Raw genomic sequence first — 25,763 nt, 5'->3', positions numbered from 1 at the left:
AGTTCTAAGAGATGTACCAAGAACATCCAGAGGAGAGACAATGGAAGGAAGCTGAGGAGGAAAGTGGGGAATAGTGTTTAAGGACATGTTCAGGTTTCTATCATGCAATCTGTAGCTCTCACTGTGGATAGCAAACACAGGAGAAAGAACAGAACAGGTTCAGAGAAGGAAATAGAGGGATGAAGCTGAGATAGGGACACCTTCATTTTCCAATTTTCTGCCTGCCTGGGAGAGAGGATCATTAAATGATTCCCATGTGTTTCTTATATGAAATTCCTCCTGTGATGCCCTTTCTTTGTGGGAATGATGTGGCTGCCGCTGCCTGGAATGATGAAGATGGCCTAGGTGCATAAGCAGGTGTTTCCTCCCCGACGTCCCCTTCCTCTTCAATACCTCCTCTTTAAAGTTGCATTCCAGGTCCAGCTGAGACTGCTCAATGGCTGGGAGAGTATCAGCCTCTGAGCCTCCCCTCTCATGTCTTCAAACACCCGAGTGCTATGTTTGCAGACCTCCTTCAATGTACAGACATTCAATGGGGTCAAAAATTACTTGAAATTTCCCCCACTCAAATGGAACGTGATCCATGATCTTGTAAAACACTTCCCCAAGCCACTAGCTGAGGGTTTTGAAAGATACTGTATTTCTGCATTGATATCACTGGAGTCTTCTGAGTGGAAATAAAATTATTTATACTTTTTAAATGGTGTTTTATTAATCCTAACATATAAAATAACTATAATTCTTTAAATGCTTAAAATTTTTGAAGAAAATACCTGTATAAAACATTCATTTTATAAAATTGAAAGCCATCCCCTTCTGAGGTACTAGCTTCGCTACCACTAGTAACCACAATAATTTTTTTTTTCTGCTCAAAGTTACTCTATTTATTTAAGCTGGATGAAATGGGAATTCAAATTTATCTGTGTCAATTTTAGTACAGAATTTCATTAAGAGATGACACTTTTAAAAATAGCAGTGAAGTCATTGAGAAGATTCTGGAATGCTCAAAATATTAGAAGAAAAGTCACTGGACAACTTAAGAAGGTAAATTTCAGCCTGTATGTAGACCCAGGACACAATGGAAAGTGTGTGTTTATGACTCTGACATGAGTGTGTGTGCTGCCTGAATTGGTAGGAATTTATCTCTTTTTTAAATAACAAAAGAGATGAAAAAAAATGTATGTTGAAGTTGATTAAAAGAGTGTTTGAAGTTAACTAAAAGTTTGTCTCAGTGAAAATATTATTCTACAGTATTGGCATGTTCAGTGACAGCTTAGCTTACTGGATACCTATAATGAGTATTTCAAATAAAAAGCAAAATTATAGAAATATACTTCAAACAAATCACTTTAAAAAATACAAAGGTTAAAACACATGCATACAGAAGCTGGACTTTATGATAAATTTAGTAAGTGGGGAAAAATAATACTCTCCTTTGTATCAATGTCATCTGAAGTAATTTCCTAAGCACATAATTATACTTCACTATTAAATGAAGTTAGACCTAGAGACTGTAAAGTTTATTCCTGATATCCCTAGTTATCCTCCATTGGTCCTGCTTATGTCAGTTGAAGAAGGATGCATTTGGACCCCTGTCCCTCTCAGTCTGCATGAATGAACTCAACCAGACATCCTCGTCTCTTCCGATTGTGTCACACTCAGAAAACACACTGGTCTCATCATGTCTAAAAGCCATTTCTCCTTCACTTTGCTTTCATTCCATGTCCCTACTCTTGTCTTTATCCTTCTGTCTTTACCGCCTCTTCGACAAACTGCTAGGCCTCATATTTGTTTTTTAATGACTATGGCTAAAAAAAAAAATCTAACATCAAGGGTTGAGCACAACTTGTGATTTTAATCTTCTTTGGAAAGACTTGGGGTTGTGTTTAGTTGTTTTTGCTCTGTCTTTTTTATTTTTAAAAAGCACTTCCTGGGCAAAATTACTTGCTCCCACTCTGAAGAAAACAAATACTGGGCCACCAAGGGTGTTGAAGGTCAGAATTAATATGCTTTTACTAATTAGTCTATCTGAAGAAGTTTGCCCTACTTGCACCTTCCCTAGAACTGCTTATAATCAGCTTTCTTTTAATGAAGTGCTTAAATGTCCCAATTCACAAAAAAATACAAAATAATAATAAAGCATAAACACCAGAGTAACAGATAAAAATGACATGGTTTTAAAGAATATTTTGGGAGCCCTGCATTTCTCTTTTCATTTCTTGGTAATGAATTGCATTTTGTATCCTACAGCATTTTAGTTTAGCCATGTGGAGGAAGGTGAATACTGAGACAAAAATGAATGACAATCATCTAGTGTCCTTGAACAGCATTATTATGAAGAAACTGTACAGAGTTCTCATCTGCAAGATATTCAACATCAGTAATCACATTTCTCGTGAAGACAAATAAAAGGGAATTACATCAGGTGCACATGTGTGCTCCTCTCCCCAGTGGCTTGCTACAAAGATCTCCCCAAAGGCACTTCCTGATTCCTGGGCAGGGTCACCGGTAAAGGCAGTTTAAAAGGCAGGCATGATTGGCATCGGGACACTACAATAGTGGAACCTTCCTCCAAATGATCACAGATCTGTTTTTGATAATGGGGGCGGGGGAGTTACAAGGAGAGAAAGGGTCACCTTTGGAATGCCAATCTGAGAAATAGTTTAGTTGCTGTTTTTACCAAGTTCCATTTGGATTACTAGCATTACACAGAAAGAAGGAAACTCTGCATAAATCAAGTGGATTTACTCTGCTTTCCTGAAAAAAAAAAAATAAGCATGACTTTTTTTTTCCCCCCAGAAGTTTACTATTATCCCTTCCAGCTGCATAAGAGAGTGGTGCCTCTATTTGCTATTCCTGCTTTCCATGGAGAAAGTATCATCAGCCCCACATGATCAGGGGACTATTTCACCATGGGTGCTTCTGCCCACTATAAGTCATGAAACAGTGTAGGATTTGCTGCTCCTTTAGATCCACAGACGCAACCAAAAACCAAAAATACATTTTATGTTGATGAAATGTGTAAATCACTAAGGTTTTCACATTAGTAAATTTATATTAATCTTAAATTACAAACATTGTAATATTATATAAAAGACTCATAATGAAATAATTTGTTTAAAAAAATCTATGAGTGTTTTAAACTGACTGATGCTTTTGTTTAAACCTTGATTTAAATTTTGGAGGTTTACTTAAATATTCTGTACTCAGAATTGGAATTTTTAGCAGTTTGAAGCATTGATCATCCAACATAACCCTTCATGTATTACATGAGCAATATTAGACTCTCAAAATAGTAGTATGTTCAATATCTTAGCATGAGGTAGATTAACTATTTTAATAACAAAATTAAATATTATATTTTAACATAGAATATTGCATATTACTTACCTGGGATGAAACACTTAGCCAAACATATCTTGTACATGTAAGAACAAATGAATTAATAGAATTTTGATTTCCTAAGTTATAGAATACCCTTATTTTTAAAACTTCTGTATCTAGAATTTGTTAATGTCTTCATGATTTTCTATTTTATTGAAGTATAGATTTTTAAAATAGTTTCTGATTATCACCTGTATTTCAGTGGTATCTTTGGTGATATTTCCTTTTACATCATGAATTTTAGTAACTTTAGTTTTTTTTTTTTTCATTAGCTTGGTCAAGGAATTATGAATTTTATTTTTTCCAAGAACTAACTTTTTGTTTAATTGATTTTTTTAGAACTGAATTTTTATTTTGTTTCAATTTCATTAATTTTTGGCTCTGATTTTAATTATTTCCTATCTACTACTGCTTTTGGTATTGTTTTGTTATTCTTTTTCTAAGACTTTGAGATGTAATGTTAGGTTATGTATTTGGTGGCTTTCTATTCTTTTAATAAATGAGCTCAATGCAATGAACTTTCTTCTTAAAATAACCTTCATAGTATCCCAGAGATTTTGACATCTTGTGTTGCTATTGTCATTTATCTCTGAGTATTTTTTAAAAATTTATTTTTGTAGCTGTATAAAGAGGATGTCTTTATTTTATTTATTTTTTATGTGGTTCTAGATTAAACCCAGTGCCTTGAATATGCTATGCAAGCGCTCTACCACTGAGCTACAGTCCTTGCCATAAGTAATTTTTTTTTAAATTTCATTCGTGATTTATTCAGTTATCTATTAGTCATTCAAGAGTTTATTATTTAGTCTCCAGGTATTAGAGTAGCTTCTATTTTTTATGTTATCATTTATTTCTAATTTTATTCCATTATGATCTGATAGAATGCAAGATATTATCAGTGTATGTGTTGTGTGTGTATGTGTGTGTGTATTTTTTCTAAGAGTTGTTTTGTGGCCTAAGGTTTGGTGTATTTTAGATAAGGTTTCATGTGTTGCTGAGAAGAAAGTGTGTTCAGTCATTCATGGATGAAATATTCTATATATGTCTGATAAATCTAAAATATTAATTATATTTTGTAGTTCTATAGTTTCCTTATTTAGTTTTTGTTTGGAGAATCTATTCAATGGTAAGAGAGGTGTGTTAATGGCACCCAGTATTATTGTTCTGTGGTCTATTTGTTTCTTGAAATTGAGAAGGGTTTGTTTGATATATGTAGATGCTCCATTGATTGGAGAATAAATATTTATGATTGTTATGTCTCGATATATAATCCCTTAAGCAGTATGAAATGGCCTTCTATATCCCTTCTGATTAACTTTGTCTTGAAGTCCACTTTATCTGAAATGTTTGTTTACAAGATCCATATGAATGATATGTTTTTATCCTATCCTTTTACCTTTTATCTGTGAATGTCTTTGCCTATGAGGTGAGTCTCTTGGAGACAGCGCATTATTGGGTCTTGGTTTTTTAATCCAATTTTCCAGTCTATGTCTTTTGATTGATGAGTTTAGGCCATTTACATTCAATGTTATTATTGAGAAATGATTTTTATTCCCTGTCATTTTATTTCTGGTTTTTAATTTAAATTAGTTTCTCCTTTGATTGCCTATTTTCCTAGTGTAGTTTCTCCCTTTGCTGGTTTTCACTTTTATTTTTCATTTCTTCTTCATAAAACATTTGAGTATGTTTTGTAGTGTAGACTTTCTAGTCGTGTATTCTTTTAACTTTTGCTTATCATGGAAGGTTTTATTTCATCATCAATTCTGAAGCTTAATTTTTCTATTTTTGGTTGGCATCCATTTTCTTTCAGAGATCAGTATATATTATCTCAAGATCTCTTAGCTTTGAGGATTTGGGTTGAGAAATCAGCTGAGATCCAGATTGGTTTGCCTCTAATAGTGATTGTTGGTTTTCTCTGGAAGCTTCTATATTTTAGGCTTGAATTGTTATCCTTATATTTTATAAGGTAAAAATATTTAAAGCAGGTATGAAAGATAAGTCAGTTATATGAGATTCATTTCTAATAGTGAAATGAGATATTTATAGTGAGATTTTCAATATGAGTATGAAATATATTATGAATACATGAACAAACCCTATCATTGATGGACAAAATCTGACTTGTTTTTTCTTATTGAAAAATGTATAATAACATATACTACCAAATATTTATCTTTGATTGTTAATTGATATTTCCATTCACATTTCATGAATCGTTTTAATGTCTGAGATTTTAAATGAACAATCCAAAATAAAGAACACCTCAGCTTATCATAAATTTAGGTTTAACATATAATTTATCATATTAGATGTTGCCAAGATTTTATTAGAGTTTTCTCAGAATCTGAAAACTATGTAAATGGAAAGGAATGGATTCTTTCATATAACAATCTAGCTTATAGAAGCATTCTGGAATTAATTGGTGTGGGAGAAAAATCCCCCAATATCTTTGGGAATACAAATAGAAAGATAAATAATGTTAACTCTACTTACTGTTTTCTGCATATAAACTAACTAAACAACAGATCCAAAACACTTAGCAGTGTTGAGAATGAAATATTTGATAATTATTTCACCTCCTATTCATACGTATTACTTTTTTAACATGTCATTGCACAATTTCCTAAGAACAGTTCTTAAAATCTCTCATCCCCACTATAGCACAGCCCTGGCATTTAAATCAGAAGTGTCCAATTCATGATTCAACCATGGAATTCAGTAACTACTGTACCATGAGCAAGCCTCTTCCTCAAGCCTCAATTCCTCATGTACTCTGAGGGTGAAAATACTTATTCTGTAGGGTGGCTAAGAGGTTGAATGAAAGAATATAAAATAATCATAAAAATCAAAGGGGAAAGGTACCATGGGGTGTGCAGGGGAAGTGCTTGGGCATGACATTGACTAAATTGCAGTGTTATATTGTATATTACATGAATATATGAACATGTAACAACAAATCTCATAAGTGTGTACAACTATAATACAACAATAAAGTGGGGGGAAATGAAAAAATATACATATGAGCAAAACAAATATAAAAGACTTCTTATAAAATTACCTTTCTCTTTAGGAAAGATACAAGCTTACACAGAGCTACCAAGTTAATTTCGAAAATATGTCCTAACTCATTAATTATGTGCGATTAGTTAAGCCATGAGCCCTCTTAATAAAACTATTTTAACAAATCTGGCAGTTAAACAAAAGGATCCAAGTAACAACTGAAAGTAGACCTCGTTATTTTACAAGTTATTTTACTTTCTTTACAAGTAAAGAAAGGCAACCAATACAAAGGAAATCAGCAATGTCCTAGAATATGCCCAAGCATCGGAGAACATCATATTCTCCAGAAATCACAGACGCTCTAGGGAGTACTTGGAGCCGAAACTGTGATTTCTCTGCCCGCCCTTCAATTGATGTGTACTCCAAACATATTTTCTGTGTAGCTGGACACTTTATTACAGACAGAAGGATACCACTCAGTGAGGCCGGTGTTTATGGCCTAACTTTTTTAAAGAGGAATTTGGAAAACTTCCCAGACACTGCATCTGCCCCTATCCTGTGCACCTCAGAGTATGAGACCGGCCAGAGAGATAGTGAAGACTACTAAATTTATTAGCAGTAGACGGGCCACTCTATCTTTCACTGCAGCAACAGTAGGTGATCCCATCAAAAATCTGTCTGCTGGATAGCCTGCAATTCCAAGCTGACATCTATGTAGAGTAGAACCTGCTGACTAGAAACAAATGCTACTTCCTTGAAGAAACATATCATGAGCTAAATGTTCAACCAGGGAGTTACCTTCTACTTCCATCTGAGAAAAGGGTTTCATTATTATCTATGCATAATTTTTTATATACCTATTTTTTTTTCTTTTTTGCCATTTAAGAACAGTAAGCAGAAGTAGAGCATTTCAGGAGAATTCAGTGGTTCAATTACTAATACTTAGTGATGATTTTGATATAACTAGGAAAACAGTTAAGCATGAATTAATCTCATTATATTTCAGCTATAATATAATCATGATCCATAACAAATGCACCTCAATAGCCAGCCTCATGGTAAAACAAACTGCTTGCTGATATTTTCCATAAAATAATAGAAAAGATAAAAATCAAATACAAATTTAAAAAGTAAACTATGTATCATAAATAGTTACAGTTTTCTGGAGTTACTCTGGAATAGTTCTGTTAGGATCTGTAATTCACAGAGGCCATGGGGCTTCCATAATATTGTAGTACTAGTAAGACCAGAAGTAGGATAAGGCAATTGAGGTAGGGTCACACAGTACACAGCTCAATACTGGCTTTATTTAAAATTTTGTTTAGATTTTCTTGTGCATTTTTTTTTACATTGGTTTTCATCTTTAAATGTTTCATTAAAATATTATTTTTATTAGTCCAGGGGTTTTTAGTGCCTTAAAATTTTGAGCCTGAGCCAAGAGCCTCCCTTGCTTTACCATAGTCCTGGTCCAGAGAAGATTCTTTTCCCCGAAATTAGTTTTCCTACAATGTACTCCACAAAACATGGGATATTAATAGTTGTTTCACTAAAAATAGAAAGGAAATGAGAAATGGAAAAACTTCATCAAATATATGTTAGAATGTTTACCCAGATACAGTTAAATAGGTTCTTTATCTTTCTTTTTAGACAGCTTTAATGACCTGATATACATCGAGAAGCTCACATATTATGGGGCATTTCTTCAACCTATTCGCCCCCAAGATTCAGTAAATGATATTCTGAGAAGCACATATTTGTCTTAATAATGTTTTAGAGTCATCTCCCATACATATTTTGATCCAATAAGGCTGCTTCTCTACAGCTTTTTTCTTTAACTCACCTCACTTTTTGCCCCCCAAAATGCTAAAAATATGGACATATTGACATAATCAGGGTATGGTTATAAGAAGACTGAATTAGTATTTCTATTTTTACTATAGGTATAGTTAAAATTCATTGTAAAGGGATATGAAAATAATGGAAAACACCAAAATAATAGAAAACATACTTGGCACTTCTTAAATAAAGCAGTGTCAAACACTCTTACCAGTAAAGTCTGTACCGACTGGGTGAGTGGTGCTGGGGAATTTACAATATCCATTTCCTGTGAAGCGGATTCCTTTCATCATGGTGGCCATGGGAGCTGGTAGGGATGACTCTCTCCTTTCCAGCTGGTATAGAGGAGAGGGACCATTTACTTCTTCAGGTAGAAACCACCTCACATGAATCGTGGTGCCGTTGATTCCTTTAACCACAGGAGGCCTCAGGAGGGCAGGTGCTAAATATTAGAAAATTTGTGTTACATTCAAGAATCTGGTTTCTATCTCTAGACACAAATATTCACACATATGTACAATGCATGCACTTGTGTACATTACACTCAAAATCCAATCAGTTGTGGTCACAAGTATCTATATGGTTCTAAGAACTGACAATACAACATGGTTTATATCCAGTGTGACTAAACACAACTTAAATGACTAAAAATTCTTAATCAAAAACTTCCAAAATTAATTTTTCTTGAGAGTAATTTCTCAATTTTTTTTCTAAATAAATAATAGATTATAGTAGCCACTGCTCATGTCCCATCTAGAGTTCATTTATCATGTATGTGTTCCATTGCCTTAGCTTTTGCACCTTTTAGCCTTCAATGGCTCATAGACTGACCCCTTCTTCTCAGAATTCCCTTTGGCTGAGTGGGAGCTGCCTTACCTAGGAGCTACAGAATTCCCCAGTGAGGCCTGCAGCCAAAGGCTAGTTCTGATCACAAAAGACAGAGTCCCTTGATTTAACATTTCAGTAACTTGGTGCTACAATTCATAGAGGTGCTACAACTATTCAATGTGCTATGTGAGCACATGTTTGAAATGGAATATTGGGGAAATACGACAGAGTGTAGGGTCTGAGAAGAATTGGGCAGGGTGAACTGTCACTAATTTGTGCAAAACAATTGAGTAACAGAGGAAGAGTGAACCTAGGATCCCACATCTCTGAGATCATTTTGTTGTTGTTGTTATTGTTGTTGTTGTTTTTTAAGGAGTCAGAAAGTAATTTTTTTAAGACTTTAATTTTTGGAGTAGTTGTACATTCACAGCAAAATTGAGAGAAAAGGACAGAGTGTTATGACATATCTCATGCCCCTGCACAGCCTCTCTCATTACCAGTATCTCTCACCAGAGTGGTTTATTACAACTGATGAGCCTACATAGGACATCATTATCACACAAAGTCTATCCTTTACCTTAAGATTCACTCTTGGTTTAGTACATTCTAAGGGCTTGAACAAAAGTGTAATGACCTGTATCCATTCTTATAGTATCCTACAGTGTTTTCACTGCCCCCAAATCCCTCTGTGCCTGCCATTAATGCTCCATCACTAACCCCTATCAACCATTCATCACTTTACTCTCTTAAATATTTATTTGCTTATTTTGCCTTTTCCAAAAGGTTACATATTGGGATCACACAGTATTTAATCTTTTCAGAATTACTTCTTTCACTAAAATACATGTAAGATTTTTTTTCATGATTGATAACCCATATTAATAATATTTATAATACTCCATTGTTTGTATGTACAGTTTATTTATTTATCTACTGAAAAAACTATCTTCAGTCCAAAGTTTCAACATTCATAAAACTGCTATAAACATGCATTTGCAACTTTTTGTGTGGATGCAATATTTCAACATCTTTGGGGAAATTCCAAACAAGCAGAATGGCTGGATCATATGGTAAGGGAACGTTTAGTTGTGGAAGAAACTGTCAAGCTGTCTTCCAAAGTTCCATTCTGCATTCCCACAAACAATAAATGAGAGTTCCTGTTGCCCCACATCCTCAAAAGCCCCTGGTCTTGTCAGTGTTCCAGATTTTGACCATTGAAAGGAACGTGTTGTGCTGCCTCCTTGTTTCAATTTTCACTTTCCTCAAGACATATGATGTGGAGCATCTTGTCATACACTTATTTGCCCAGTCTATATCTTCTTCAGTCAGAAAGCCATTTCATATACAATTTCCTGATTTTTGTCAAGCTTAGAAGTGATATAAATAAAAACAAACGAACAAGTAGAATACCACTCTGAAAACCAAATAGAGCATTTGTACGTCAGCAGTTGACAAACTCTGGTCCAGGGCATAACAGACTCTGGGCAGCCTCAAGTCCTGAAGCAGTCAGGAGCACTGCTGTCCCTGAAGCAACAGTGCCTGGTCATCAGCAGTGACCTCAGACATGGAGCAGCAAGTTCCCAGTGCCCTCAAGTACATTGGGGCCGGGTATGCTTCAAGATTCTGGGACACTGGCAATTCTTGGGAGTTCCAAAGAAATTCTAAGAGAAACAGAGATTAAGATTTTTCTCTACAAAGGCAATAAGAGCATCACCTGAGCTGCTGAAAATTGTGGCTAATGTGCTTGTGTTTTGATTTTTTTGTTTCTTTGAACAGTTGAGTTAGTGGGCTGAGATTTTTTTTTATGCTAAGTGTGTTGGTTAGATTTGATAGGTGAAAGTGAAGACCAAGCCTACTTAAAAATAACTCCTAAAAAGGCTGTGAACTTTTAATTTAGACCTGTGTTAACATAGCCTTATTGACACTGAGGCATGGCCTGTTTCAATAAACATAAATCAAAATGATATAAATATAAGAACTCTGGAATCATGAAAGGAAACCTACCTTAAAACAGCTTAAATTATTATGTATTACCTTTTAGACTTTGGCCAGCTTTCTCTAAAAGAGAAATAATTACTTGTGATTCTATTTTAACTTTTAGTCAAGAAGAAAAGGCACTGAACAAAAAGTTCATTAACTTAAAAAGATAATTAACAATTCTGTTCATCTTCTGCCACTGAAACCCATGTGATATTTTTATATATGTATAAATCTATAAATTATATGCATGATTTATCTTAGTATTCTGTGCCAAAAAGCAGCTAAATAGTGGGTTCTTAAAGATTTCATTCTGCAAGCTGTCATCCCACTTCAAAATAATCCAAAACAAAATAAAAAGATAAACCATCCAGAAACTTCTTCTCCCGCTAAGATTGTCATCAGAGTTTGGAATTCGACCATTGTATTAAAATTTCATCAGGCCACTCTGTTGCATCTTGTGCCCATTATCTCATTGAATTTTCAGAGCAAGAAAGCTATAAATTAGGTGTTATTTTTATTTCCATGTTATAGGAGAGAAAACTTAGGGTCAGATTAACTAACTTGCTTAAATGGACACAGCTGAGAAGGAACAGAGGCAGAACTCAGCCTGCAGCCTTCTGATTTCAAAGCCCTAGACTTAAGCACTCTGCTTATTGCTACCTTGGTTATGAGCTTAACCAAAGAAAGAGGGCTGCCCAAGATTTTTCAGTCCTGGGCTCAAATATGCAAGTGAAGAAACAACTACATAATTTATTTTTAATTTTTAACTTTTTAGAAACACAAAAAATGATATTTTGAGTTCTTCTATTTTCTGGACTCCAGAAATTGAATAGTGTTCTGGGACTAGGGTGCTGAACTTTTCAATTTGAAAAATACCATCTAGCCCAATAGAACTTTCCCTAATACTGAAAATGTTCGAGATTCATTTCATTTGAACTGAATATTTAAAGGAAGCATGAATCGGCCTCCTGCACTTTTTAATGATGGAAGAGTTTCCTTGTTTGAAAAGAGCACTCTTGTCCTCAAGGTGACCTTTGTTTGACATTCAATACAACTTTACTTTACTCTAACTGAATGGGGAGAGCAATGAAGTTCTGCACCACCATACTATTCAGAATTCTATAGCACTTCTTATCACTTCTTACCAGAAATATAAATTGAGAGTCAAAAATCTAAAAGGATTCCAGCAACTTTGTAGTTGTTTTTTAAAAGACAACCTCCTAAAAGTGAGAGCATGCACTTGCTTTTATTTTGGCAAAAAGATTATAATCAATAAAGGCACTCTTTCACTGACAGTCCACAAATTAATGTCAACTATTCAAAGTCTAGTAAGCTGTGGAGCACTTCCTTCAATTCCTAGGGGAATAGTCTCACCAAGCAATTACACTGTTCTTAGGAAGTCAACTCTAGAGAATGAGTTGAACTAGACATATTTTATCCTTTTCCTTAAGAAATTTTTTTTAAAAGTCTAGCTGGTGTATTGTACAGTTTCAGATGGAGTAGTCAACCCAAGCCTGTTTGAAAGGGTGAGCGTCCTACTGAGTCATTCTTTTCTCTAAGACCAGAAGGAGGAATTAAGTGAAGTTGTCAATCAGTTAAACTAGACTGGCCTGCTGCCCCCCTGCCCAGCCCTACCATCAACATACACACAGAATCACCAAGAGAGATTGAGGTAATGAAAGCCTATTTGTTAGATTATAAAAAAGCAAAGGGATTATAGATACAAATAAATATGGTCTTTAAACATTTCTTAATTATAAAACAGTAAATTAAGAGATAATATTAAATAACAGGAAGGGCTCTGCAGACTTTTAGAATTATATTTCACTTTTAAATTTTCAATGCTGCAAAGATTTCACAAAAATAACAAAATTTATATCTGCCTAAGCTTTCCTATGAACAACATGAGGATAAATCTTGGGCAAAATATTTTGACAATAACATCTGTTACCACAAAAATGCATGATTATTTTAGTTTTACAAAACAAATTTCTATACAAATACAATGCAATATTACTACTAACCAATAACACATCTTTCAAATTGCATATTGTGGAAGAAAGCAATTTACCTATATTTAAGATGTATCTGTATTTACTTAGAAAATTCTATTATGAATGTAAAACATAAAAATGCATTCTCAATATCTATCATTTCAAAAAATAATATATGATGTCTGCTTTCACTTGGAATGAAATTAAAGTGTTCTTGTAATTTTTTTCTCAGTTGCTCTGTAATCCAATTTCTAGTCAATCTCTCCTATTTATAAAGATACTTTTATAAAATGCTCTGGTAATCTACTTCTTTATGCAGCATTTATTACTTTATAATCTGATTAATGGCATATTGTAACGAATACATTTGCACTTGCAAAATTTATGTAGTGTGAGTTTTGAGCATCACAGGATAAAAACTAGGCAGACACTCTTACTGATACACAGGTATTTGTAATCGAATTTCTACATTTGTTTTCAGGGAAGAATTTGTTGTCTATGAAGACTGTATGACTGTGTCATTCATTATGTTAAAATATTATGAAAACAGAAATCTAGAAGTGACTAGCCCTCCCATGTTTCAGGGATACATAGGGAGCAGATTAACATAACACAACCTTAGGCGCCTGTCTAAAGGAAATAATTCGACTTTCTCAAAGATGTAGAACTGTGACAAGAAATGCAATTTGCCAAACTGCTGGGCCAGAATACTTGCACAAGGGTGCTGGGATGAGGATGCAGACAAAAAACCAGGTGAAGAGGTCATGATTTCCCAACTGACAAGTTCCCGGCTGTAACTGCTCACTAATGAGTACCCAGAAGAGGGAAAGATTCCCCCCACAAACTCAGAGATCACCCAACATTGCCATATTGACTATCTGTTTTCTGACTTAAGAGAAAAAAATATATTTGCCATTTCCTGTTCACTAATCATATTCATGAGTAGATACACTCAATGAGACTAACCTGAAAAAGGAGAAAATTTAGGTTCTAGACTGGCTCTGTAAGACACTAATTAAGGAACATTGACTAATAATCCATTATTTGATCTCTCTATTCCTCAGTTAACTCATTTTTTAAGCAGTGACAGACCTGGTTGTGTCTAGGATCTCTAGTTTCAAATTTTATGAGTGAACATTTTAAAACTAGTGCTTCTCAGTTTGCAAACCACAAAGGGGTGTGGGGCATACTGATCTCCTTAGTCCTTGAAGAAGCCGGCAGGAACCCTCTGGCTTATTCCCTTCAGCTTTCAGTCACTGTTTCTTTACCCAAGTATGAAATACAAATGTTAGGATTGGTCTATGTATTCCCTCAAATAAAGAAAGGCTACAAAGGCAATACTTTTACAGAACTTAAATGAGCTTGTTAAACAAAGACTACCATTTTGGTGATAATTGATGATCTGCATGTACCTAAGTAGCATCCTATAGGTGAAGAGAGAAGGGGATCCATTATTTCTGAACTGCATATACAGTAGCAGTGATGACAGCAACCACCATTCCCTAAAGTCCACCATTAATAAAAGGTAGTTGCTTGGACTGTAATTATGGCATCCTTGCTACCCAAACTTGAAGCTTTTATGGGGTTTATGCAATTAACTACTTAAATGCATCGTAACACTTGCTTCTCTGACAGCAAAGTATTGATTTTTTAATCATTTTCAAGTCTCCTCCAGCACAAATAAATGTACTACAGTTACAGTTAATGCACTGTGTACATGCACTAAATGCTGGTGTCACACAATTTATTATTTTGTGATATATAGAATTCAAGTCTGGCTTCTCAGAAAGTACCATCAGTGATCTAACATCAGCATGGGAACTACCATTGTCCTTGATCTTCCAAATTCTCTAACTTCAAAAAGCTAGAGACCTTTTTTAATAGGATACTTAGGCTTTCAAAAAAAAAAAAAACCTGAGAGGTGCTGAATGTAAATCTTTTATATATGTCAGTGTGAGAGAAAAGTTTAAATAGCCTACCAGAGAAGATTCAGTTTATATTTTCCTAAAGGTGTCACTGTGGGACCTATAGCAACTTTGTTCAGATGAATTTTTGCCTGGTTAATTTCTTTCCTTACAGTTTTTAGGGCACATCTGTCAAAATATTTTGCATACGAGAGCCTCTCTGATTCAGTCAATTTTTACATATTTTAATTGCATTGTTTTAATGCCTTATTATAGAATGCACATATAGTCCATTACAAAACTAAGACTGTGTTTTTAAAATTTAATTTCTGAATGCCATTCCTCAAAGACAAATAGGCCAATAGACACTCTGACAAAGTCTCGTATCTAAAAGCAGATCTAATGACCAAGGTCATTATGTATTTCACAAAAACACACTTTCCTTGGGTACATTTACACACTCAAAATTAAAGTCAGTGAGTAAAAAGCAGTTAATTTTGTTTTGTTATAAATAATATCATTTTAGTTTTAGCATCTAAGACAGATGCCAGCATTTCACTCTGAACAGATGGTAATTCCATCTAATAGTGCATCTCTGTATTAGTAAGGTCTGTTGTGTATACAAATAGTAATAAACACTAGGTAAGGATCAAAATAAATTTTAATTGTTGACATTAAATCCTGGCAGCCACAGTTCTAAGGCTGCAATATTCCTTTTTCAAGTCTGTCAGATTTACTAATGCTGCAAAAGCTTTTCTGAAAGCTGCCAGATTCCAGTTCCAATAAAAACATGTTTGCACACTACCAGTTATGGTCTTCAACCAGGATACCTGTGCTCAAACGCTGAAATAATTCTTCATGAATGACATGGAACCAGTGCTACTGTCTGTGTGATTGTGTGCCAGTGTTTATTTTTTTGAATGCTCCTGAAGGACTGAACATTTAATTAAGGAATCAGTAATAAAATGGTGCATCCAATTGTAACATTAGGGGCCACAGCATTATCACAGCCACTTTCTTACCCTGCTAAATAGAGATCACCCATTCAATGCACGCTGGGCTTCCTAAACTCTCCAAAAGTGACATCATCCTTTGATTTTGTTTAGTATCCCTGAGTCTGAAGGATTTCCCTGACAATCACAGACAGCATCAGCAGTGCTTTCTATAGGCTTGCTGGGGGTCAAGTGTGCCAACAAGCATAGATCTGGTTCCCATAATGCCTCCAGCTATCTGGTATTACAAGTAGTATTTCCTATTTATTTTGGGAAGCTGCCATATTTTTTAAAAAGAATCATTTTAAAAGCAAAACAATAAAGAAAAAAACGATTTGGCATTCAGGTGACTGTTCAATAACAAACATGCTTTGCAATCATATTTCTTTAAAAAATGGATGTATTTTTTTTAATCATGAAAAATATATTGCTTCCACCATATGGGACAACCAACGACTCACCAACCGATTTAAGATGCAGCATATTGAGCTGACCATATGTTACAGTGCTGTTGAATGGCTGAGTGATTCATGCCCGTCACATTCTAGTATATCAATTAAAGCTCCTTGAAGTCTGCATGATTTGTGTCTCTGTTATTAAACCCTGCTAATTCATCCCACTTACACATCTGTTATAAATCTCTAGGAGTGCTGCATGATTCATGGCAATCTGTGAGCATGCTACAGCAAATTCTTCTCCTTGTAATTAACAGTAAATTGTTTTACTGCCATGCAATGAATTTTTCAGTTATATTGCAAATGAACTCCTAAATGTGCGGTTCTTTCCTAAGAACTGACTTATATCATTAGGCAATTAAAAAGTATTGCTTTGAACCAAAAGCTTTTAATCAAGAGAAATACAACTTAAATGTTGCTTAAGAGCCAAGGAAATTTGACATGGTGGTTATGAGTGTAAAATAATTTCTGTTGAAAGAGCAAAACAAACAAACAAAAAACCTTCCGTGCACTCAGTTTCACTGATGCTAAGACACAAGAACTGCTGCCTGAGAAGACATGGTGAGACAAGTTTTTGCACAGATACTGTTTATCTGAGAAGTTACTTAAGTCATCTGTCATTACTAAATTTCTCAGGCTGCTTTACACTTCTCTAATTGTAAAATGCTGCTTTTATTCTTGAAATAAATAATTGGATAATTAGCCAAGTTGAATCATCAGAGGATTCCAGTGCCGTTCAAGTGTTCTTGTCAAAGGTGAAACAAATTCATTTCAGCTCGCCTCTGCAGCTCTTCCAAGAGGCTTTGATTTTTTTCCCACCACTTTCTTGGCAGCAGCCTCAGATTCATGAGTCCATACATCAAGTCAGTAGTTTAACAACAAATGGAATTAAATTCAAAGAAGGGAAACTAATTGAAGGGCAGCAACAAAAGTGTTTGGTAATGTGCTTTTTAATATGGCATGCCACATTTGCATGATAATTTTTCCTTTTTAGCATGGAGCAGAAAGTGACTAGCTTAATGAGGGATTATTCAAGACAGGAACGAACAAAATGCATTCATAACTAAGAACAAAGATTGTATTATGAAGCGAAAACAGGCAACCTCAGAGAAGTAACTGGATGATTGGTTTATGCATTATGAATAAAAAGGTAGAAAAATATTTATATTAGTATTCACTAATGACTATATATACAAGATTGTTGTAATTAAAATTATAAATTAACATATTAAGAGTGCTTGTTTAATCACTCCGGGTCCTATTCGCAATGAAAAGACTTATGTACCTGCATGCAAAACAATGTGTGTTTTCAACCCAGAGGCAAACAGACTATACATTTCACTTTGGATTTGGAGTGAAAACTTAATGCACCACTAATTATTTGCTTAATGGGAGATGGGCACTCCTAAGCTCAGAGAATTAGAGGTCAATTTATAACAGGTGAAAGAAATATCATGTTATTCTGTCAGGAATGAATCTCCAAAAGGAATTTCTTAAAAAGAAGGTTTAAAGTGGACTCCGTTTGAAAAAAGTGAAAATACAACAAATTTCCTAAATTAAATGGGTAATTTTTAAGAAAAAGTGTAATAAAAAATTTCAGAGGGCCCACTTCATCAGACCTTCACACTCATACAACTAGAAACGAATCTGAAGCTGCAATGACACTATTTTGAGATTTTGCAAAGGTGAGACACTAGCTATTCCTGGAAGAACACCTTCAGTAAGTCAGTTCTCAGACTTTGTCACTAGCATCAAAACCAAGAGAGAGCAGTACAATACCTGGGACACAATGGACCCATTCTAATCAAAGGCAGTAGGAATAAAATATTTAAAACAAAAAAGAGCCAATTATAATTCCCAAGTTTTTAATGAAACAGTCAGATAAAACTTTACAAATATCTTTTTGATTTTATGATCAAGATTTGAGGAAACATTTTTTTCCAAGATTCAATGCTTCTAAAAGGCTAAAGATCACTTCTAATTTGCAATGCTCTTTTTCAAAAATTTTGGATGGTTGCTAGCCTCTTTTCATCTCTGATAATGAGCTCATATCACTATATTAGATTTAAGAGTTTAACTTCCCTCAAGTCCATTGAAGTTTGCTGGAATAATATATACCTCCCATTTACAATGTTATTACTAGAAGCAACAGAGCAGGAAGAATCAGACTGCAAGTCAACTTTCATTCCTTTCCTACTACAAATTTGTTGATTATTTAAAAGAACAGGCATCCACATCATTTATTTCTATGACATAATTTCCATGAGTTCTATCTAGATGTTTAATCTTGGGAAATTTTTAGAAAAAAAAATTACTCACTTACTGTAAATAAAGGAGGGAGAAGGATACTGAATCTATATTTGGTGGGGTTTCCTTATAATTAAATAAAACAACTAAGTTCCTTTTCACTGACCAAAAGCTACCTGAAAATGGCGTATTGTACAATAAAGTATAGGACAAGTTATTTCCCTTCTACTGCCATGTAAGTGACATTATTATCTTCTTGGAAGACAAAGGTCAGAGAGTTCCCATAAAATATACTAAGGGATTAAAAACAAACTTTTGCCCTAGGTTGAATGCCTTGCACAAGAATAAAATAAATGACAACAACAACAACAAACCCAAAAGATAAAAATCAAATGAACAATAAAAACCAACTCCTACCCTACCCTAGAAAATCACTAAAATAATTTCTCCTTTAGGAAAGAAAGGATTTCAAATGGAAACAAAAGTCAATGCAATTTTTTTTCTAATGGAAACTGAGTAGATGGAAAAATTTGGTGAAAATCAAAGAACCACACATCTGAAATTTCCCATCATCTTTTGTTGCCACTACTCAATCCTTTACTTTCTGGCTTCTGCTGTGGCCCTCCTAATTAGAGGGCTACCATATTTACCATCACCCTCTAGTCTTCCCTTTTATCAACCCATGGATTTCTTCTGTATGATAGGACTCCATTCCCTTTTTTAAATTTTCACTTCTACTCATCTGATTTATTTCATCATTGCCTCTTAGAAAAGATTACCAGACTCTATTCACACCCTTTCTTCTTATTTATTCTATATTTTATTGTAAGAGAAGTCTTCATTAACCCCAGCTTTCATCACAGCAGCACCTGGGACAGTGCCGGCTTCTAAGATACTGACAGGAACATATTTGTGTTTAGTAAATACTTGAAAAAATCTTTGCCAGTCATTCAGTCCATCTCTAGCATCACTTTGTGAGACAATTTACAATATCCCAAATCAAAACCATTTATTCCATTTTCTGTTCCTATAGCTTTCTTTTAGCCTTTCTGATAGATCTTAGAACATGCCCTTCCATGGTGTTAATCCTACTTGTTAAGTGTTGACTCCTCCACCCCAGCACTGTATAGATTATCTTTGAATTCCCTATAATACATAGATGCTCACTGATTGAGAGCCGTCACAAGAAAATTTAACAATGACTTATTTAGGGCATATTAATAACTGTACAGAAAATAATAAATTTGAAATTAGTAGTTTGGGGGCAAATTTTTGAAATGCACATTATAATGATCTACTTCTTGCAGAAATAATAAAATGCTTTCAGAATTTTTTTTCCTAAAGGTTGTTTTGCAATAGACTTGGTTTTAAAAGTCTCCATTGTTGCATATATTCTATACTATTATAAAATTAAACTTGCATAATAAGCTTCTTGATTTTGATAGTGCTAGAAATTCCATAACATTTATCCATTGATAAAAACATTGAATATTAGTATGACAACAATCATATCCAATTTTATTGAGAATTTACACTGTAATGAGAACTGTTTTAATTATTTTATAATTTAATTATTTTCTAATTCTTGTAAAACCCATACAAAATACACTATCTTAATTTTTGAGTTGAAAACTAAGGTATGGGGTTTATATAACTCACTCAAAGTCACCCAGCTTCTAAATGGCAGAACCCAAATTCAAATCATTGCATAGAAGTTTCTCATTTTCTCCTTAATAGATTATAAAAATTGAAAATACAGTTAAGCATAAAGAAGTGAAAAGTACTTTTCAGTCTATGAAAAAAATATAAGAATATACTATTTTTTTTATAAAGCTAACTAACATCCATGTCTCATGTCTTTTACAGAATATAAGACACTTCCAAGTCCTATTTTTCAGGATAAAATATTTAGGGAAAGAATCAAGAGGGCACAGATGAGTTTTAGTTCTCTCCAGTGGTGAGGAGTGTCCCAAAGTATCCTCACCACAAAACATAACCAGATCACCCAACAGAGAGTGCCCGCAGGGTGCTAGAAACCACAGCAGGCAAGTGCAGATGCCATACCATGGTGGGCGGCCTATAGGAGAGACTATTTGGGTAGGGGGAGTATTGCTATGAAAATGTCACTGGGAGTGATGTCATGAGGAGGATAAATTAGACTGACAACACCTTTCAAGGAAATAGAATGACAATGCTGATTAGAAGCCACCGGGAGATAATTTCAATCAATTCAAGAAACCACTTTTAAAACAGGCAACTAAAATTGATATGAATTTACCTGAGAGGTAGGGGTTCCCCTATCACTAAAGGTATCAGACACAGGTTGAGCAAAACCTGCAGGAAGTGTTATGAAGAATATATTGATACTGGCTATCTAGGCACACTAAATGACTTTTAAATATTCTATAACCCCGAGAGGCTGAGATTACAGTTCTGCTCAGTCACGTTGGGAGCTGTCAATCCCAACACTACTCACAAGAGTCTCTAGTATGCTCTCAGACTCTACTTTCACTTTATCCAGTCTACATAATTGATTATTCCTTCAAATTTTGTCCAAAATTATGTCATAATTCCTTAAAAAGAAGAGTGTTATTCATACTCCGTAACCCTTAATACTGTGTCTAAAAATAGTCTTATAGGAAGTCTAGGCACTCTATAAATATACTTATACATCCTGATATGTATTTCATACATCTTAAATATATCAAGATTAGATGTATAAATATACAAAGAGTTCAGTTGCAGAGATGATAAACCATGATTTCATGGAATTTGGCAGTCATTCATATTAATGAAAATTTGGAATAAACAAAATTACTTGAGTGAGATAAATTGAGTCAAGTTTAAGTTTTGCCATAATGAGGGGGAAAAACTCAATAGAATTATACCTACTAATAAAAGGATGAAGATATTTAGGAATGCGGTCTAGGAGATACTTGATTTAAATAGATGTTTATATCTGTATATCAAGAAGTTTTTTAACCTTTCTACCTCTAGACACTTCTTCAAGAGAAACTGAGCCTTATGGAATTGCTGACAGAGAACCTTTCATTTGCAAATATGCTAAGAATGCTAAGTCATCGGATTATACAGGTATTAGTGACACATATAATCAAAGTTTATATAAATCCATATGGTTCTAAAGTGAAGCAGGCAAAAATGATCCACACTATTTCTGATAAGGATTGTACTTGACAATAAGTTTCTTTTTAAATTTCATAAATGTAGGAGCTTATTAATTATAAATCAAATAATAAGTAACACCTGCCTATCCAATAAGGACAAAACATGATCTGAAGGCAACCCACTAATTCCTGGATATCCCCATGGGACAAGAGTGGGTAGACCCAACCCCACAAAACATATGTTAGGTCTGAGGGAAGAAGTATGCTGAAGCCCTCCCAAGAAGCCTTCTGAGCTCTCCTCTTAACTGTACATTCTAGGATCCAGGCTTGTGGCTGAGCCCTGCAGCTTCTCCCACTCAGAATCAATTGTAGCTCTTAGGGCACAGCTCCTAGGCACCTCTTAAGCTTAATTTTTTTTTTGTTTTAAAAATATTAAGGTAGATAGCAATCAGTTCGCAAAAGAATGCTTTAGGGGACAAAGGCTGCAAATATTAAGTCCAAAGCAGAGAAAGTTTGTAGATATTTGTTTATAAATATATGATCTATTTTTACATCGCCATTAAAACTCGCTTACCTGCTGCTAAAGTTTGTCCTGCTCCTGAAGCACTGGTTACACAACCAATTGAATTGCAGAGAGAAACAGTAAACTTGTATATCCCATAAGGCTTTAGTCCTTTTACAACATAAGACAGGTCTTGGGATTTAGCCGTGTGCAACAGCTTCAAGACAAAACATAATAATAATAATCAGATAATATATAATCAGTGCAAAAAATATAATCTTGCCAGGCAAAGTTACATGAATTCAGACACAAGGAATTAAGGCCAACTACTATTAGGAAAAGGGATTTTTTTTTAAGAGACTCAACAAGCCAGGATTTAATTGATAATTGTACAATCACACTGTTTTATGAGGTAATAATCCAGTTCCTGAGTGGATAAATGAGGAAACCAAGTTATTGCCTCATAAAGCAGCGTGGTGGTATGGTTATTGTCACCAATAGTAGAGATAAAGATGGTGACATTGTCATTGTTACTGTGAAAAAGTCCAAACAAAACCATGGGACTTGGCCAAAAGTAACCCAGTGTAGTAATACCACATGCTATTTGATGGCATCAGAACAGAACAATGTCGCTATGTTAAATCAATTCTATCATTTTCTGAAAAAAAGCCAAAGAACAAAAAGGGAAAACAATTAAATATATTAGTGAGTATCCACATGAGGTTAATTCTCAATTATCTTTCTTATATAAACAAGCATATGCAGATTAGATCAAAGTTACATTTTTTTTTTTGAAATGATGTCTTTATCATGCACTTTCAAATGAAAATAGCAGATTTGGGCAAAGGAGACAGAGAGGAACTCTGTAGTCCACAAACAAGTAATTAAACCGCCAACACTGAGAATTGGCCCCTATCCTTATAACTACAATTGATCAAAAGGAACTATGTAAATTTGCTTAGGCTGTGGATGTGAATGATATTGAGGAAAAGAAGTCATTAAAGCAGAACACCACCAACAATGAATATAAAGTTATTTTTCTTAGGACTACAGATATAAATTCACATGGCAAATAATGGTGTTTTGGTCAACAATGGACCAGACTGACAGCGTATGATTATGGTACCATTAGATATAATGGAGCTGAAATATTTCTATGACACAGAAATATTTTATCTTGTGATGTCATAGCCATTATCATGTTGTAGCTTAAAGAATTACATGTTTGTGGTGACACGAGTGTCAACAAATCTGCTGCCAATGGTATGAAAGTATAGTACACACACTTATGTATAGTACAAAATACTGGTATGATAACAAATGGCTGTTACTGTTTTACATATTTACTATATCATACATTTTATTACTGGAGTGTAATTCTCTATTTATAAAAACAAATTTTCCTATAAAGCAGTGTGCTGTGTAACACTAGAAGCAGCTTCACATATCTTGTGTCCACCACACTTCTCAATTGTATCCAGAGACCATGTGGAGTGATTGATGTATACCATCTTCTTATACACTTTGTGGTGTTTGCACAATGGATCTCCTAACAATACATTTCTCAGAACATATCCCCGTCTTTAAGTGATATGAATATATTTCAAATAAATGGATCTTCAATAAATAAATATGAATACAGATTATTATAAAGTTCAACATTTGGAGTATTTTTTAGATAATTTCCTTTAAGAGTATAATAAATCAAACTTGAAGTATTTGCCTAGGAATTGACTTTAAAATTTGAAAACCTAAAAAAAGCAAAAGAATAATAAAAACAATAAAATAAAACACCAAGCTGCTTTATTGTTCTAGATATAGAAAAAAAACATAACAATTAAAGACCAAATATCAATTATAATTGTAAATTTATCCTAAATACTATGGCATGCCAGACTGGCAGACTACACAGTTTAAAGGATGTGTATTGTACTAATTAGGATTTTATCACAAGAGAGTTGCCAATGAATCAAACATGTTCAAACTAGTGGAAAACTACAGCAAGAAATCACAAATCGCTGACTCTTTTTTCTATCTAATATATAAAATAAAATTTCATGTTGTTACATGCTCTGTTTACTAAAAAGGCTTAGAAAAATGGCAAATCTATTAAATCTAGTGGGTCTAAGAGTGTCTTCCCAAAATTTATGGCCACTGAAGATCTCAGAATGTAGCCTTCTGCACAGAGGGTCTTTGCAGATGTTATAGCTAAGTTATCCTGTATTTATCGTTAGCCTTAAAGTCAATGACTGGAGCTTTTATAGGAGAAATGAGGATAAACAGGCAGGGGAGACAGAGCCACAGAGAAGAAGGGTGATATAATAACAGAAGCAGACATTGAAATTATTTCCCTAAAATCCAAGTAGAACAAGCAACTGCTGAAACCTGGAAAGAGCAAGAAAGGATTCTCCACTAAAATCTGGAAGGAGCAAAGAAGCTTAGTTTCAGACTTCTGGCCTTCATAACTACGAGGAACCAAAGATCTGTTGTTTTTAGTCCCTTCATTTGTGCAATATGTTATGGCAGCCCTAGGAAGCAAATACAACAAAGGTACAAAGATCTGACCTCTGAACTGCATTTGGGACAACCTCAAAGGTGACTGCGGTTCCAGAACTACCCACAGGATCAGTTCAGGCCTTCTGCACTATTGCATCATAGCTCAACTTATTATTTGGCTTAATTAGCATCTTTTAAATTGTTTTTATTGGTACATAATAATTATACAGAATAGTGGGTTTTACTGTGAATATATATACATGCACATAACATAATTTGATCAATTTAATTCCCTAATACCTCCCTTTGCCATCCTCTTCTCCTTCCCTCTTATCCCCTTGTACGACCCTGCTGTTTACCCTTCTATTTTTATTAGTTTTTATTGGTGCATTATACTTATACATAATAGTGTGGTTATATTTTGACATATTCCTAAGTTCATATAACATAATTTGCTCTATTTCAATCACCAGAACTTTCCTTCTCCCTCTCCTTCACCCTGTCTGTGACCCCTTTCCTCCACTCTACTGACCTTCCTATTTATTGTCATTTAAAATTGGTACATTATAGTTTATACCAAAATATGGGATTCATTGTGATATATTCATATGTGAACATAGTATAATTTGGTTAATTTCATTCTACTGATTCTCCTCTTTACCACTCCTCTTCCCTCCCCTCAATACCCTTCCTCTATTCCATTGCTCTCCCTTCTATTTTCATATAATCCCCCCCCCTTTTTTTTCATTCCTTACTTTTCTGCAGGTTCCACACATGAGAAAAAACATTTGACCCTTGACTTTCTGAATCTGACTTATTATTTAGCATGGTGTTCTTCAATTCTATCCATTTACCAGCTAAAGGCATAATAATACCAATATCAAATTAAACTACAAAGCTATAGTAACAAAAACAATGATACTGGTATATAAACAGTTCTGTATAAACAGATACAGACACCAGCAGAATAGAAGACACAGACAAACCCACACATATACAGTCATCTGATCCTAAACAAAG

The 25,763-nt window shown here is 34.3% G+C and overlaps 1 protein-coding gene across 1 annotated transcript in view; it reads right to left on the bottom strand.

The window, feature by feature from the left end:
• Positions 1 to 25,763, bottom strand: part of USH2A (usherin) — a gene marked incomplete at its 3' end in the record, with an annotated part of 798,897 nt that overhangs the window by 515,407 nt on the left and 257,727 nt on the right. Inside the window, exons 20-21 of the mRNA XM_081297837.1 lie at positions 22,320 to 22,464; positions 8,432 to 8,662 (exon numbers count right to left, since the gene is read on the bottom strand). Coding sequence (XP_081153963.1) covers positions 8,432 to 8,662; positions 22,320 to 22,464 — 376 coding nt within the window. The remainder of the gene's footprint in view (positions 1 to 8,431; positions 8,663 to 22,319; positions 22,465 to 25,763) is intronic.

The sequence above is a fragment of the Spermophilus citellus genome (genome assembly GCF_964194105.1).
Source record: "Spermophilus citellus genome assembly, chromosome: 6".
Taxonomy (NCBI): domain Eukaryota; kingdom Metazoa; phylum Chordata; class Mammalia; order Rodentia; family Sciuridae; genus Spermophilus; species Spermophilus citellus.
This window is presented reverse-complemented; position numbering and strand designations above follow the sequence as displayed.